Source organism: Arachis ipaensis, chromosome B6, assembly GCF_059453495.1.
Source record: "Arachis ipaensis isolate K30076 ecotype BB chromosome B6, ASM5945349v1, whole genome shotgun sequence".
NCBI lineage: Eukaryota > Viridiplantae > Streptophyta > Magnoliopsida > Fabales > Fabaceae > Arachis > Arachis ipaensis.
The window spans coordinates 118,124,918-118,139,618 of record NC_142441.1 but is presented as its reverse complement, the minus strand read 5'-3'; the positions used below and the strand labels follow the sequence as shown (position 1 = coordinate 118,139,618).

The window sequence follows — 14,701 nt, the reverse complement described above, 5'->3', positions numbered from 1 at the left end:
AACACAATATTATCCAGTCAAATTAAATTAACATATCCAGTAACCAATGATTCTCAAACAAGTTTTCAACAATATCCAAATAAATCTCAATTCCACAACTAAATCAAGAAGTCAGCATAACCAAGAATTCGAGTAATTAATCACTTTCAAACAATTAAATCATTATTCACAAATCACAACCTCAAGTCAAAATCAGTCTCAATACCACACCAATCACATTTTTTTACAACCTCAAACAAAGCTTAATTCCGCCAATTAATCACTCATAACAACAAAACCAAGTTAATTTTTATCGATTAATCACACAAAACATTCACAAATTATTTGCAGTTACTCACTAAACTTCATGGGCATTCATGAATTTAAACAGTTAATTTTAAAATAAATCCCCTACCTTAATTAACCGAAACTCGAAGAAATCTATAACTGCGACAAATTCCTTTTTTCCCTATCTCGCAGCAGCAGTAACCTCACACAGAACTATCAACAGCTACAACAGTCCCAAAACAGCATCGACACCAATACTAGTTGTAACAGAAATTTAGAAGCAAAGTGGCGGAACTAAAATAAGAATATATGTGACTATGATTAGAACAAGAACATGGCAGAGGAACAAGTTTGAAGCAGAACAAGGATGAGAGGGTTACAGTTTCAAAAATGGAAGAATCGGAACAAGAACAGCAACTCCGGTGTTCTTCTCCAGCATCAAGGGCAACGTTTGGTTCACCACCATCAGCGGCACACAGCTCGACGGCGGACTCCACCCGCGGTCACGGTGGCAGCGGCGGGGCAACAACGGCAACGACAACGGCTCCTCTAGCTCGCAGTTCCTTCTCTCCCTTCGCGAGCTTCCTCGGCGGCGGCAGAAGCTCCGGCCACGGCGACGCGACGTGGATCTAATGGCGATGATGTGCAGCTCGTGATGATGGCGGTGATGGCTACACGGCGCCGGAACAGCGACGGGAATGGGTGACTCGGCTGCAGTAAGGAGGCAAGGCGGCTGGGTGACAGCGCTGCTTCCTCTTCTCTCTCGAATCACTATCTCTCTTTCGACCTTCCTCTCTCGCGCACGGCTCCACCGAGAAGACGACGACGGCATCAAGACGCGGTGGCGGTGCGGCAGCAGTTCCCCCTCCTCTCTTCTCTCTTCCCCATCGCAGCCTCACTCTAGGATCGATCTCTCCCTTTTCTTTCTTACTTCTAATTTCTGTTGCTGTGTGTTGGTATGTTAGAAGAAAGGGGAAGCGATGTGGCGGTGGTAAGTGGCAGTGGAGATTAGGATTTTATGTGTGTTTTAAAATTAGGGTTAGGATTGACACTATTGAGTATTGAGGTAATTTTAATAAAATTTAGGAGGAGTAGGGTAAATTAAAAATTAATTTTAGTCCAACACTAATATTTATAAAAATATTATATTAATTATTAATTTATAAATTTATTTTTAAATAAATATTTTAATTCAATAATTAAAAATAATTAAATTAATTTTTTTTAAATTATAAAATAAAATTTTAAAATTTAATTATTTAAATTAAAGCAGATAAAATATTTATTATTTTTTAATTATTAAAATTTTAAATCACTAATAAAAAGATATTCAATTAATATAAAAATCTCTGAAAATATATTATAAAATAAATAAAATAAATTATAAATAATTTAGTTTTAGGGTTTTTGATGTTTGATTTTTTTTCTTTTTTTTTTTAAAAAGTACAAAACTTAATAATTATTAAGTTTAAATATTTTTTAATTTAAAATTAATAATATTTAACTTAATTTTCTATTTATAAAATTAGATTTAAAATTTTAATATTTTAAGGTAAATCACATAAAATTTTTATTAAATTTTAATTATTAAAATTTTTAAATTTCAAATATATAAAATATTTAAAATTATAAAAATATATAAAAAATCGTACCATAGACCCCTTTAGGTCACCTCCTAAAACCGTGACTATAGACTTTTTTAGGTCACCCCCCAAAACTGTGACCATAGACCCCTTTAGGTCACCCCCCAAAACCATGACCATAGACCCTTTTAGGTCACCCTTCCGAAAAACCGTGATCATAGATCCTTTTAGGTCACTGTAAAAAACCGTGACCATAGACACCTTTAGGTCACCCCCAAAACCGTGACCATAGACCCTTTTAGGCCACCCTCAAAACCGTGACCATAGACCCCTTTAGGTCACCCCCAAAACCATGACCATAGACCCTTTTAGGTCACTCTTTTTTTAAAAACCGTGACCATAGACCTTTTTTGGTCACTGTAAAAAATCGTGACCATAGACCCTTTTAGGTCACCCCCAAAACCGTGACCATAGACCCTTTTAGGCCACCCCCAAAACCGTGACCATAGACCCCTTTAGGTCACACTCCAAAACCGTGACCATAGACCCTTTTAGGTTACCCTTTTTTAAAAAATCGTGACCATAGACCCCTTTAGGTCACCCCTCAAAACCGTGACCATAGACCCTTTTAGGCCACCCTTTTTTAAAAAACCGTGACCATAGATACTCTATGGTCACCCTTTCCAAAAAAACCGTGACCATAGCTTTTTTTTTTTGTCACGCTGAAAAACCGTGACCATAGACCCAAAATGTTGTAGTGATTTTTTTTTTAGATTACTACAAGAGATTGTAGGAATTAGTTATTTATTAAGATAAGTCGGACTAAACCCATGTCACTATGGCCGACCTTTGTGAGGTTAGGTAGGTCGCAGTGAGGATCTGGATTCCTTCCCTGTGGATCGTTGATTGGACTTTTAATCATTTTAGACTTGATTCTTCTAGTGAGCCAGAGTATAAATAGGACTAATGTGACCAACTTAAAATTTTTAAAAGACGAATTTAATTAAAAAAAATCTTTCGATGAGCAATTTAAAAGACGAGTGATCTTTCAACGATGAATTCAATCGTTTACTCTTACTTTTATCCATAAAATGAAAATGGACTTTAGCAATCTGAACCGGTAGAAATAGAAAGACAGAGTATCGATTTTCACAAGTGGCTCAACCAATGTAAAGTCCGAAACCTGAATCAAACAAAAAAAAACTGTAGAGTAAGCAAAAGAGTAAATGGATAAGATGATCTTAAAAGAAACTAAGGAAAAATAACCATTTGTACCCATGAACTTTACGAACGCTGACAAAAGTACCCATTAAAGAAGGAAACTAACGTTGTATCCATCAAAGATGGATTCCGTACGACAAAAGTAGCCAAATCCTAAATTTATGTTGACTTTTTAATAAAATTCCAGAATTACCCCCACCATTATCTTCAACCCTTCCTTTCTTCTTTCCCAAATCTCAAATACCTCCATTGCCTGAAAACCCTAATCTCAATACCTAAAAACCCCAAATTATCATTTTTCTAACCCTAATCTCAATACCCCTTTTAATAAATTTCAACCCTCTCTTTATTTTTTTCAACCCTAAGAACCAACTAGGATTAACAAATTCTTTTTTGTTAGAAATCTCGTTGTCTTTTAATGATAATTGTCAAGACAGTTTAGTTTTTATTTTTATTTTTTATTATTTTTTAAATACATTAATTAAATTTATTGTATAAAACTAAAAAATATTAATAATTTTTAAATTATTTTTACTTATAAAAATTAAATGAAAGATATATTAATAATTAACATATCGTATAAAGTCCAGTTTGGAATTGGATAAACAGTTTAATTAAGTTTTTTTTTTTGAAAAAATAGTTTAAATAATAAATAATTATATTAAAAATAATTTATAAATAACTTATTTTGTATTTGAATTTTTAGTTTTAAAAGTGCTTATTTTAAAAGAAATGTGATAAAAAGTAATAGTATTATGAGAGAAGTTATTTTTTTAATTTCTCTATAAGCTCCTAAATAATTTCTTAAAAAATTATAATTTAATTACAAAAATTGCACCAAACATTAATACTATTATTTTTCATAAATCAAAAACTCAAAAAAACTACTTTCAAAGCTTTTCAAACAGCAAAATATTGACAAAAAAAAAAACTAATAAATTTCATAAAATTAAATATCGAAAGACCAAAAACTTTTTTTTTTTTTATTCCGAGCTTTGAAGTAACTGGACCGGGTTGAGTATTCAGTATTCACTTAAAAAGACAAAACACAGGTGGAGGAGTTTGGTTGAGTTGAGTTGAAGTTTCAGCATCGGTTTCCATGGAATCTTTGTCATCTTCGCCATCGCTGTCTGTCTGGGACTCGATCATCGTCCTCCTTGTTCGACCCGTGCTAGCCATAGCCTTCGTTGTCTCCATAATCGCACTCGGTAAGTCTTTAAAACACTCGCACCCTTTCCATTGAAAACGAAAAAGGATTCTGATTTGCGTATTATAATCAATAACAGGGTGGTTTGTGGCATGGAAACTAGTGCTGGTTCATGTGCCACTGGTGCAAGAAATCTTCGGCCTTAAGAAGAAAACTGTTAGATCCAAGCCTCCAACTGGTCGCCTCTCCAAAATTTACAGCTCCCTTAATAATCCCCAAAATTCAACTTCTACTTCCACATAGGTAATTTATCTTCTCTTTTATATTACAAGTTTAGGGTTTCGGGTTTAGCTTTAGAATTCATGATTTTGGGTTAACCCTCGAGTTTGCAAGTGATCAAAGAGCTTGGAAGCATGCCCCTCTATGATAGTGTTGTGTTGGTGATATATAGATATCCAAATTTGTTGGGTTTCTAGAACATGGGATTAATATATATTCACTGTTTTCTGTAAGCTGTGTTATTCGCAAAGGGTGTGAATCCGAGGTGAGATTTTAGAAGGGAAAGGAAGGGATGAGAAGGGTTTGAAGAGTAATTGAGAGTCTATTTGATCGTCAAACCTTTCCATTCACTTCCTTTTGCTGCAAAAACTCAACTCACAAACACCCCCGTCAAAAGAGATATTACTCGACAGCGAGGCAAACCGGTTGAAGAAATTTATCTCCCTGTCTCAACAACACTCGGGCAGTATCCCAGTTAGATGAGAATATGGAGCAGAAAAGGTTGTAGCAGGAGTATTGGATGTGGCCTTAAGTTTGGGAACATAGTGCAAGCTTGAGACTATCAACGCAAACAAAACTTCCGCATGCATATCTCTTTTCATTTAGAATCACTCACTGATGCTTAATTTATAAATTATTTTTCATTGAAGGAAGGAGTATTTCAATCAAAAGTGCATCCTGCTTCCTAGTATAATTCCATTAGGTGTTAAAGGTTTTAGTTTTAAGGATGATGTAAGTTCTTTGTCTTGTTACCTAGTTTTCTAAACGAATCACAGATTTGTCTCTAGTGCCATGGTGATTAAGAAATTCAATGATTTGTTTTTAATTTTTTTTTTCTGGTTTAAAATGTATCAAACTAGTAAGGTGGAGCAGTGATAATACATGTGTTCTTGTTATGTTCCTAATCCTAAGCAACCAGGATGCTTTTGACTTGATAATTTAATAATTTATCATGTGATTGTTGATTCCATTGATTTTTTTTTTTTTTTGTTTTAACAATTTTGGAAGAACTTGGTGAATGTTATGTACTACTCACATTTAAAAATAACTATTGTTTTAACTTTTTTTGTATATTGAAAAATCAATTTATCTATATAATCCAATTGTATGGAGATAATTTGATTTTCAATGTATCAAAAAAGTGAAACTGACTCATATTTCCATACAAAGGGATTACCAGTCCAGTAGTAATGACTGCTTTCTTTGTATTGCCAGATTATTTAAATGTAAAGAAATATCTTGGAGAGTGCAAACATTGGATCTTGGACAATAGAACAGGCAGTAATTGGCTGATGGAAATAAATGAAGATTGTATAGAATGTGGTTAACTTACATAAACCAAACCCTGATTGTTCTTACATTGTATAGTGCTTTGTGGAACCTGTTTGGCAAATTCAAACTTGATGCTTGGTTATGATTCATTAGAGCTAATATTAGAGCTCGTGGTCATTTACATTTGTCATTAATTTATTTATATAATTTTAGCATTTTGCATAATGCCAGTCTCACTTATGCTTGAACTTGCCAAGGAATTGTTAGCAGAGTTAGGTATATGATGTTTAACATGCCAGTGACTGTCAGTTAGGGTGCATGGCAGCAACGGTGGCCAGTGAAGCCACGAATCGGTGCCTGTGCGAGTTTTAAAAGTAAACCAACTCGCCTTAAAAAAGAAAAAGAAGAAGAGACGATGCAATGCAATTGGAAGAGAGAGTTACAATTGGTGCTTTGATGTGTGTTAGTGTTTCATGTTGAAATTCAGGGCACAAGAGAAAGCAAAAAGGATGGCATCAAGGAGGAAAGACATCACAAAAGCAAAGTTGGACAGCATGGATTGTCCTGTGTGCGCGAGTTTCGGCCACATACGCCCACATTCTGTGTACGCGTCTCGCGTGTCTTATTGATTAGGCACATGAGCTTGCATTCTTACTTAGGCTCTTGGAGGCCACAATGGGCTGCAGCTGAATGGAAAAAGGGCAAGGATGCAAGGGGACTAGGAGAATATCATTCATTAGTTAGCTTTAGGTTTTGCTTAGGATTTTTTAGAGAAGTTGAATTTTCTACAATTTCTCTCAATTTTCTGCAACATTGGATGTTTCCAAGTTTGATTCTCTCAATTCCAAGTAGTGGGTCTCTCTTTCTTTTGGTGAATTTGGATTCGTAATCAAGGAAGAATATCTCCTTGGAGGATTTGCACTTCATTCCCCCGTTGTTCTTGTTTTGATGTTTGAGAAATACTTGGATCCATTGGATCAAATCTAATCGGTCAAGCCCCCCTTAAAAGTAATCCATTATGTTTGTAATTTTTTTTTTTTGCACACCCAATTTTACCTCATATTTCATTCATATTCATAAACTCGTTATTTCTAACTTCACTGAAACAAAAAAAAAATCATAACTAAAAAAATAAAAGAGCCGCAGCCTAATCCCAACTCGACAGGCTGAATCAGAGGTCACTTATCCTATTTCCAAAGAAATGTACAAAATGCTAAACACTAATGAAGATAGGAACTTACTAACATCTCAAGCATAAGATTATTGAGAGAGAGGAGCTTACGCTCACAACTCAAACATCTTGTATCACAACTAAAGACTTAACATTCTGAAATCAAACGAAGATTACAATTGGACTCACATCATTGAAGACTCAAATCATTCCATGTCCTCAATAATATTATTCCTCTAATCAAATCCCATAAACTAAGAGAAAAGAAGTGTGATTAGTAATTATTATTTAGTAGTTACAAGTTCTTGTGACAAGCCATGTTCAAAGGAATAGGTGGATCAGAAAAGGAACCATCTACAATCTTATCAAAGATCCACTTGTTAGCAGCCTCAGTGTAGTGAACACCATCCCAACTAATCCTAACCGCTGGATTCTTGCATGGTTTCGCAATCATGACCTCTTTGCCCTTGATCTTCACCTTCCCTCCACATCCAACATGCAAATTGTAGTTGTATTTCCCACCATGCCCACAGCAGGCTCTCAGTGGCTCCTCAAAACCTACATTTACAAAACTTAGTGAAATTGCACTTATAAAGATAAATCATTTCGACTGCATAGTACGCGTTCTAAGACAAAAAATACAAAGACGTGAGACAGAAACTAGATAAGTTTTTTTTTTTTATTATCCTAAGATTTATCTTGTAATTATCATAAAATTAATTCTCTCAAAAACTTAAACCCGTAGAAAGATGCATATAAATGATTATATCTTCAACATGTCTCTTTATACAATAGTCTCTTTTGGATTTACATGAATTTTACAGAGGTCTTCTTTCTCTTTTTATTTGTTTTATACTAAATTATTTCTTTTGGAGTCAATAAGAATTAAATTCCAGACCTTTAAGTCATAAAAACTCTAATACCATAAAATTTCTTCTTCTAAAAGATTAAACTGATAAAAAAAGACACATGAATAATTATATTTCTAACAATAATATACACAATTTGTAGGAGTAGATATCAAATAATAAATTCTCAAAAACCAAATTAACAAGAACCGAGACGAAGAGCTTTTATACCATGTTTGGTTGCTTGACTAATGAGGTGGTATTTGACTGAGTAAACATCAACATAGGTTATGGCAGCAGAGTGAAGTTCTTTTCTGAGTTGAAACACAGTTTCTTTTAAGCCACGGTTGAAGAACTTAGCCACTTCATTGTAAGGGATTTTGCAACCTGCTTTGTCCAATGGAGCATCTCTTGCATGAGGAAGATCCATAATGTATGGCAAACAACCAACGGGACCTGTGTTGTGAATCCAGAATGATCTTCCTCCTTGAGCATATACATACTATCAACATTGCAAACAAATCATTCATCATGCATGCTATGTACTTCATTTAATTTGCTAACCATATTTCTACCTCGTTTTTTAAATAAATATAACTTCTAGACAAATTGATACATTCAAAATATCAACGAATAAATTTACGTCTAAATACATTAAAATTGATAGGGTAAAACAAAAATGATATGTACACATTAAAATCAATCATCAAATTAGCTACTATGTATTTGTGTATATAAATATATGTATTTTTTACCTCAATTTTAATGTGTATTTTATATTTTAATATATATGCTATATAGATGGCTAATTTGATGAGTGATTTTTTGTGTACATATAATATAGTTAAAGATACAATTGATGTTAAGTTTGACTTGTGTGAAATTTATTTCTTAAATTTTAAAAACATGTGCTACTTGATGTTATTAAATGATGTAAAAAGAATATACACTTTATCTTAATTTTTCTTTCAAAAATATTCTTTTATTAAGGAATAATTGTGGAGTTAAAATACATCATGTGAAAATAATTTTGAACATATAATGTGTTTGTAAAATACTGTATTAAAATCTAAAGACAAAAAGGTATTTTTCTTATTTTCTTTGTAAAAAACTGTATTAAAATCCAACTTATAAAATTCTTTTTAATTTGACAATAATAAAATTATATATTTAATATTTAATTATGTTTTGTCATATTTTTGAAATTATTTGAATCGTTTTATTGTTTTAATCTTTTTAAGAGGATTTTTGTTGACTTATAAATCTTTTGAATGAACGCTTTACTCTTTTAAAAGTATAGAAAGTAAAAAAAAAAAAAAAAAAAAACAACAACAACAACGAAGTTTACATGGATAAATTGCATTTTTATCCTTACCAAAGAAACATTTTAGTTTGAACTTTGAACAGAGAGAGTAGTTATTATTCCAATAATCACCTTGACAATGGTCTTGAATTGAGCCAAGACATCAGGAACATATGCTCTAACTTGATCAATGGTCATGTTGTGGAAGTAACCAGCAGCCAAGTCATTCTGACCAATATCAAATGTGTATAGTGCCCGAGAAAAATACTCTGCTCTTGGTAACATTGTTTCGTATACTCCGCCTAGCTAGGGGCAAAACAGTAAACACACTTAGTTTATTATTATTTTTAAATTAAAATAAAGTTAAATTATGTTGAATAATACTACACATCTAAATTTTTTGTTAACTAAATCTGATCAAGACATAACAAAAATTAGTTATGACCAATATTATTTCAAATCTTATTATTTAACTTGGTTACACTTTATTCATAAAAAAGTTTGAATATGTAACATTATTCAATTATTTTATTAGTCTCTACCGTTTTCTCAATTTTATATTAAATTTCAATAATTTAAAAATTTTTAATTAAATTTCGGTACTATTTTAAATTTTATAATTAGATCCATATCATACAAAAAAAATTTGAGTTAATAGAATATTCTAAAAATAAAAAGACATTTAAGTTTAGAAATTTAGTTTTTAAGTGTAGATATCTTAAAATTAAAAAAAAAAATTTAACGTTTTTAGCAAACCAAAAATTTAATTATAAAATTTAAAATAATATAAAAAATTAAATAAAAATTTTAAATTATAAAAAGTTAAATAGAAATTCGATAAAATTATAAATATTAGTAGATAATTTAACCTAAACTGAATTGGGAATGGCATTACCTTTATTGCGAAAGAGTTGTGACCTGCGATGAAAATCATTGAACTGAGTGAACTGAACATCCAAGGAGAAAGGGCTGAAACCACCAGCCTGACGAAGAGTTGTGTTCTGAGGTCTAATTGTGGATCCTGCTGTTGCAAAGTTTGCTCCACGGCTGAAATTTGACCCAACTGAATCTAGGTATGCACTCAAATACTCCACCCCTACCTTCTTTGCTTTTAATTCAAACAAATCCATAACAATATCAATAACTTTTTTTTTATTATTATTGAAATAAGAATAGCTTTTCTTCAAGACTCCTTCATTAAGCTAAGTGAACACAAAGCTAACTTTAAAAAACAAAAATACATGTGTACATTAAAAATTTATTACTAAATCAATTATTATATATTTTTGTATAATACATATAATATTTAATTTACTTTTTATTTATATTTTAATATTTATTTTATATTATAACTAATTTGATAATTAATTTTTTATGTATATCATAATATAATTGTAAAAAAAATATCCATAAGCTAAAGGTCGTTGTCTTATATATTCCAACCTGGATGAAGAAAAAAATCCAATAAAATAATTAATTGATCAGTTGGTAGATTGTCATAGATGAATTTTCCAAAGATTAAATTATACTGTTAATTTTTATAATTTTTTAAAATTTATAATTAATTTCCTAGTATTCAAAACTCATCACTATAAATTAAGAACTTTTTTTAATGTGTATTCAAAATAAGATTTTTTTTTTAATAATCATCAAACATTACACAAAAGAAACGATTATTGTAAGTATAATATAATCTCGTGATGTCGTCCATCATAGTGAATTGGGAGTGAGGATGCGTATCCCAAAGCCTACCCCCAACAAATATGTTTCTTACAAAAAATGTCGACAGCGACAACTGACTCTGTCGGTGGTCATTTAAAAATTAAAATCATCCATGTATTAAAGATGTTATTATTAGCCCTAAAATTACCTTGTATACAATACAAATATAAAAGAAAAATCCTCTAATTTGAGGGGTGAAGAAATAAAAAAGATAACGCAATTAATCGTTCACAAATCACTCATCCATTGATCATGAATCAAAACTTAATTTAGAAAAAATCAATGATCGTTAAAAGCACATTAAAAATATAAAAAAATCCGGAAAAAAGTAGCTTAGCTTGTCTAAGCATATGGGTCTAGTTTAGTCCATGTCCTTTCAATCTTCTTGACCCCAAAATTATATTTTAAAAAAAAAAATACAACATTATTTAGTAAGATCTGCAACTCTTTACATCCTCCCAAAAACTCAACAAATATATTAGATGAGTTCTAGTTGTATATACTAGATAGTATCTAATCATGGTGAATATATGTATAAAAAGATCATATATAAAGTGAATATACAATAGATAATGCAAATAGTCAAGGAATACAAAAAACTACATGCATTTAAAAAATAAATTTAAAAATGATAGTTGTACTATTTTCCTTTATTAAGTCCATGGACTCATAAAATGGTTAGAAGATAGAGTGATTACCTATGAAATCCACGATGAGCCGGCCGTCGGAATAGCGACCGGCCGGGTGATGGAAGTAGGTCATGCCACTGGGAGGCCCAGCTTGTCCAAATGCAGCTGAAAGGCCTCCGGTGTCGGAGTTTGAGTCGCCGAAGTTGAATATCGCCGGGAAATTGCAATGATGCAATGATTTTGAATTAGTAGAACTTAATGAATATGCAATGGAACATTGTGACAGACACACAAAAAAAAGACAAAGCGTAATAAAAGGAGTTTGTATCAACTTGCTCATTGCCTTTATTATGTTCATCATATACTCAAATAATTCTAAGAGAAGAAGGAATAAGGAGGAACTGTACTAAGTAGTGAGAGAGAGAGGAGATGGAGGGACCAAGAGAGACATGATTGATATGTATATATATGTGGAGTGCTGTTAACATTATGTGTTGGAATCTATGCAGAAAAGGGTACCACGCATGGCTCATGGATTAAAAATGGGAAATTGGGAATAGGAATGGGACCCCATAAAGTAAAATAGCAATAATAGATTGTATATCAATTATAATTTAGTTAACGTATATTTTAAAAACACGCTAAGATTATCAATTGAAATTTTTTATAAAAAATATATAAAATTTAGTTTTCAGTATATTTATTATATATTTATTAAAGTCAAAAAACTAAAAAATTTTACTACTAATCATTTTAACAACAGGATAGGCGTTAGCCAAATTATATTAATAAATAGTAATAATATTATATTATTACTTGCTAATTTATAATATTTTGTTAAAAAATATTTAAAAATTAATAAAATTTATTATTTTTTGCAAGTATATTTAGTTATCAGTTTAATTTCTTCAGTCTAATAATTTAATAATATATTTTTAACTTATTCTTTTAAATATTATTAACTAATTATTAAACAAAAATAATAAATTATGCTGGTCTTTTTCTAACATTTTTTTATTTATTGCTTTAGTTATTTACTCTTTAATTATATTCTAATTGAAAACTCTGAAATAAAAAATTTATTAGGAATTTAATTACTAAGATACAACAACAATAATAAAGTCTTGTCCCACTAATCAATTAGGTTGGTCGAGTGGTCAGCTCACTCGTCCGCTTAAGTAAGTGTCGGAGATTCGAATCCCGCCTTGTGTATGTAACAACTTATTAGCCAGCGACAGACCCTTAAATGGAACTTAGATCTGCGACGAATTAGTCCTTGACTTTTGTCAGGTTGGAGATACCGTGGGCAACAAAAAAAAAAGTCTTCTTAGGTCTTTCTCTGCCTTTCACCCTTTGTTCATCTTCCATCTCATCCACCTTCCTAACTGGGTGCTCTATCCAATTGCGTATGACCACTCATTCATCTCAACATCTTCATCTCTGCCACACTTAACTTATGTTCGTGCTCCTCTTTGGCCGCCTAAAACTCTATACCATAAAGTATAGTCGTCTGATAACAGTGCGATAGAATTTACCTTTAAGTTTTAAAAGTATATTTTTGTCACATATAAAACCAGATGCACTCTGCCATTTTGACCAACTTGCTTGGTTCCTATGATTTACATCATGTTCCATCTTTTCATTATTCGGCACGATGTACCCAAGATACTTAAAATTTTTAACTTTTCGTAGGATGTTTTTTCCAATTTTTACCTCTGTATTAGGGTTTTTCCTTCGGCGGCCGAATTTACATTCCATATGTTCCGTCTTGCTACGGCTTATGCGCAGATCATACACTTCTAGAGCTTCTCTCCATAAATCCAACTTCTTATTTAGGTCTTCCCTTAACTCTCCCATAAGGACGATATCATCGGCAAAAAGCATGCACCATGACACAAGCTCTTGGATATGCTCTGTAAGTACTTCTAAGACTAATGTGAAAAAGTATAGACTTAAGAATGATCCCTAGTGTAATCTTATACCAATAGAAAATTTCACTGTCACACCACCTTGATGAGTCTTCACACTAGTTTTAACTCCATCATACATGTCCTTAATTGCACGAATATATGTTATCCTTACTCTCTTCCTTTCCAAAATCTTCCATAAGACCTCCCTTTGCACCCTATCATACACTTTTTCCAAATTAATAAATACTACATGTAGATCCTTTTTATTACTACGATACATCTGCGTCATCCTTCTTAATAGGTATATCGTTTCAGTGGTGGATCTGCCTGGCATAAAACTAAATTGATTCTCTGTTACTTGTGTCTTTTGTCTTAGCCTCCGTTCTATCACCATTTCCCATAACTTCATGGTATGGCTCATGAGTTTGATCCCTTTATAGTTTTCACAACTTTGTATATCCCCTTTATTCTTGCAGATAGGTACCAAGGTACTCTTTCTCCACTCATATGGCATTTTCTTTGACCTTAAAATCTCATTAAAAAACTTGGTTAACCAACTGATGCCTTTCTCTCCAAGGTCCTTCCAAACTTCAATCGGAATATTATCGAGATCCTACTGCCCTGCCATTTTTCATCCGCTTTAAAGCCTCTTTTACCTCAAAGTCTCGAATTCTTCGATAGTAGTCGAAGTTTTGATCTTCTTCCCTCGTGCATAACAGACCAAGACTCGGAAGAGTCTTCTGTCTTTCATTAAATAACTCGTAGAATTAGATCTTCTACTTTTTATTGATCTTCTTCTCTTGAGCCAAAACCTCTCCGTCTTTATCTTTTATGCACTTAACCTGATCCAAATCTCTCGTTCTTCTTTCACGGCTCTTTATGATTTTATATATACTTTTTTCTCTTTCCTTCATGCCAAAAGATTGATAGAGATCCTCATATGCTCTTTTCTTGCTTCACTTACAGCCACTTTTGTCTCTTTCTTAGCCACCTTATATTTTTCCTAATTATCTGCATTGCGATACAAAGACTACTCAATAAAGCACTCCCTTTTTGCCTTTATCTTTTCTTGTACACTCGTATTCTACCACCAGGACTTCTTGTCTCTTGGTCATATCCCTCTAGATTCACCAAAACTTTCTTTTGTTGTTCTTCTAATAACTTCTACTATCTCCCTCCACATTTCCTCCGCGCTTCCATCTCCATCCCACTTTGACTCTTTTTCTACCCATCTTAGGAAGTTTATTTGTTCTTTACCTTTCATCCTCCATCATCTCGTCCTTGGGTTCTTCATATGATGTCTTTTTCTCAACTTTTACTCAACGTGAAAATTCATTAAGAGCATTCTA

At 32.2% G+C, this 14,701-nt stretch overlaps 2 protein-coding genes across 3 annotated transcripts; one reads left to right on the top strand and one right to left on the bottom strand.

Annotated features, from left to right (window-relative positions):
* Positions 1-4,095: 4,095 nt before the first annotated feature.
* On the top strand, positions 4,096-5,915 carry LOC107604767 (uncharacterized). Of its 2 annotated transcripts, none has more exons than XM_016306442.3 (3): positions 4,096-4,279; positions 4,358-4,521; positions 4,732-4,866. In XM_016306442.3, exons 1-2 carry the CDS (start codon positions 4,171-4,173, stop codon positions 4,519-4,521), a joined length of 273 nt encoding a protein of 90 aa, XP_016161928.1. In that variant the 5' UTR covers positions 4,096-4,170; the 3' UTR covers positions 4,732-4,866. The 2 variants fall into 2 exon arrangements, with proteins under 2 accessions (XP_016161928.1, XP_016161927.1); XM_016306441.3 differs by lacking the exon at positions 4,732-4,866 and adding an exon at positions 5,713-5,915 and having other exon boundaries at positions 4,098-4,279.
* A 1,091-nt stretch (positions 5,916-7,006) lies between these two features.
* On the bottom strand, positions 7,007-11,949 carry LOC107604768 (GDSL esterase/lipase At3g26430). The gene is made up of 5 exons (XM_016306443.3): positions 11,512-11,949; positions 9,987-10,199; positions 9,224-9,393; positions 8,020-8,290; positions 7,007-7,498 (listed from the first exon to the last, which is right to left on the bottom strand). The coding sequence occupies exons 1-5, from the start codon at positions 11,801-11,803 to the stop codon at positions 7,236-7,238; spliced, it is 1,209 nt and encodes a 402-aa protein (XP_016161929.1). The 5' UTR covers positions 11,804-11,949; the 3' UTR covers positions 7,007-7,235.
* Positions 11,950-14,701: the final 2,752 nt, after the last annotated feature.

Coding starts and splice junctions, on each gene's coding strand:
- LOC107604767 (XM_016306441.3), top strand. CDS start 4,171: ATGGAATCTTTGTCATCTTCGCCATCGCTGTCTGTCTGGGACTCGATC. Junction 4,280..4,357: donor TGTCTCCATAATCGCACTCG/GTAAGTCTTTAA, acceptor AATCAATAACAG/GGTGGTTTGTGGCATGGAAA.
- LOC107604768 (XM_016306443.3), bottom strand. CDS start 11,803: ATGATGAACATAATAAAGGCAATGAGCAAGTTGATACAAACTCCTTTT. Junction 9,394..9,986: donor ACAACTCTTTCGCAATAAAG/GTAATGCCATTC, acceptor GCCCCTAGCTAG/GCGGAGTATACGAAACAATG. Junction 8,291..9,223: donor AATTCAAGACCATTGTCAAG/GTGATTATTGGA, acceptor CAATGTTGATAG/TATGTATATGCTCAAGGAGG.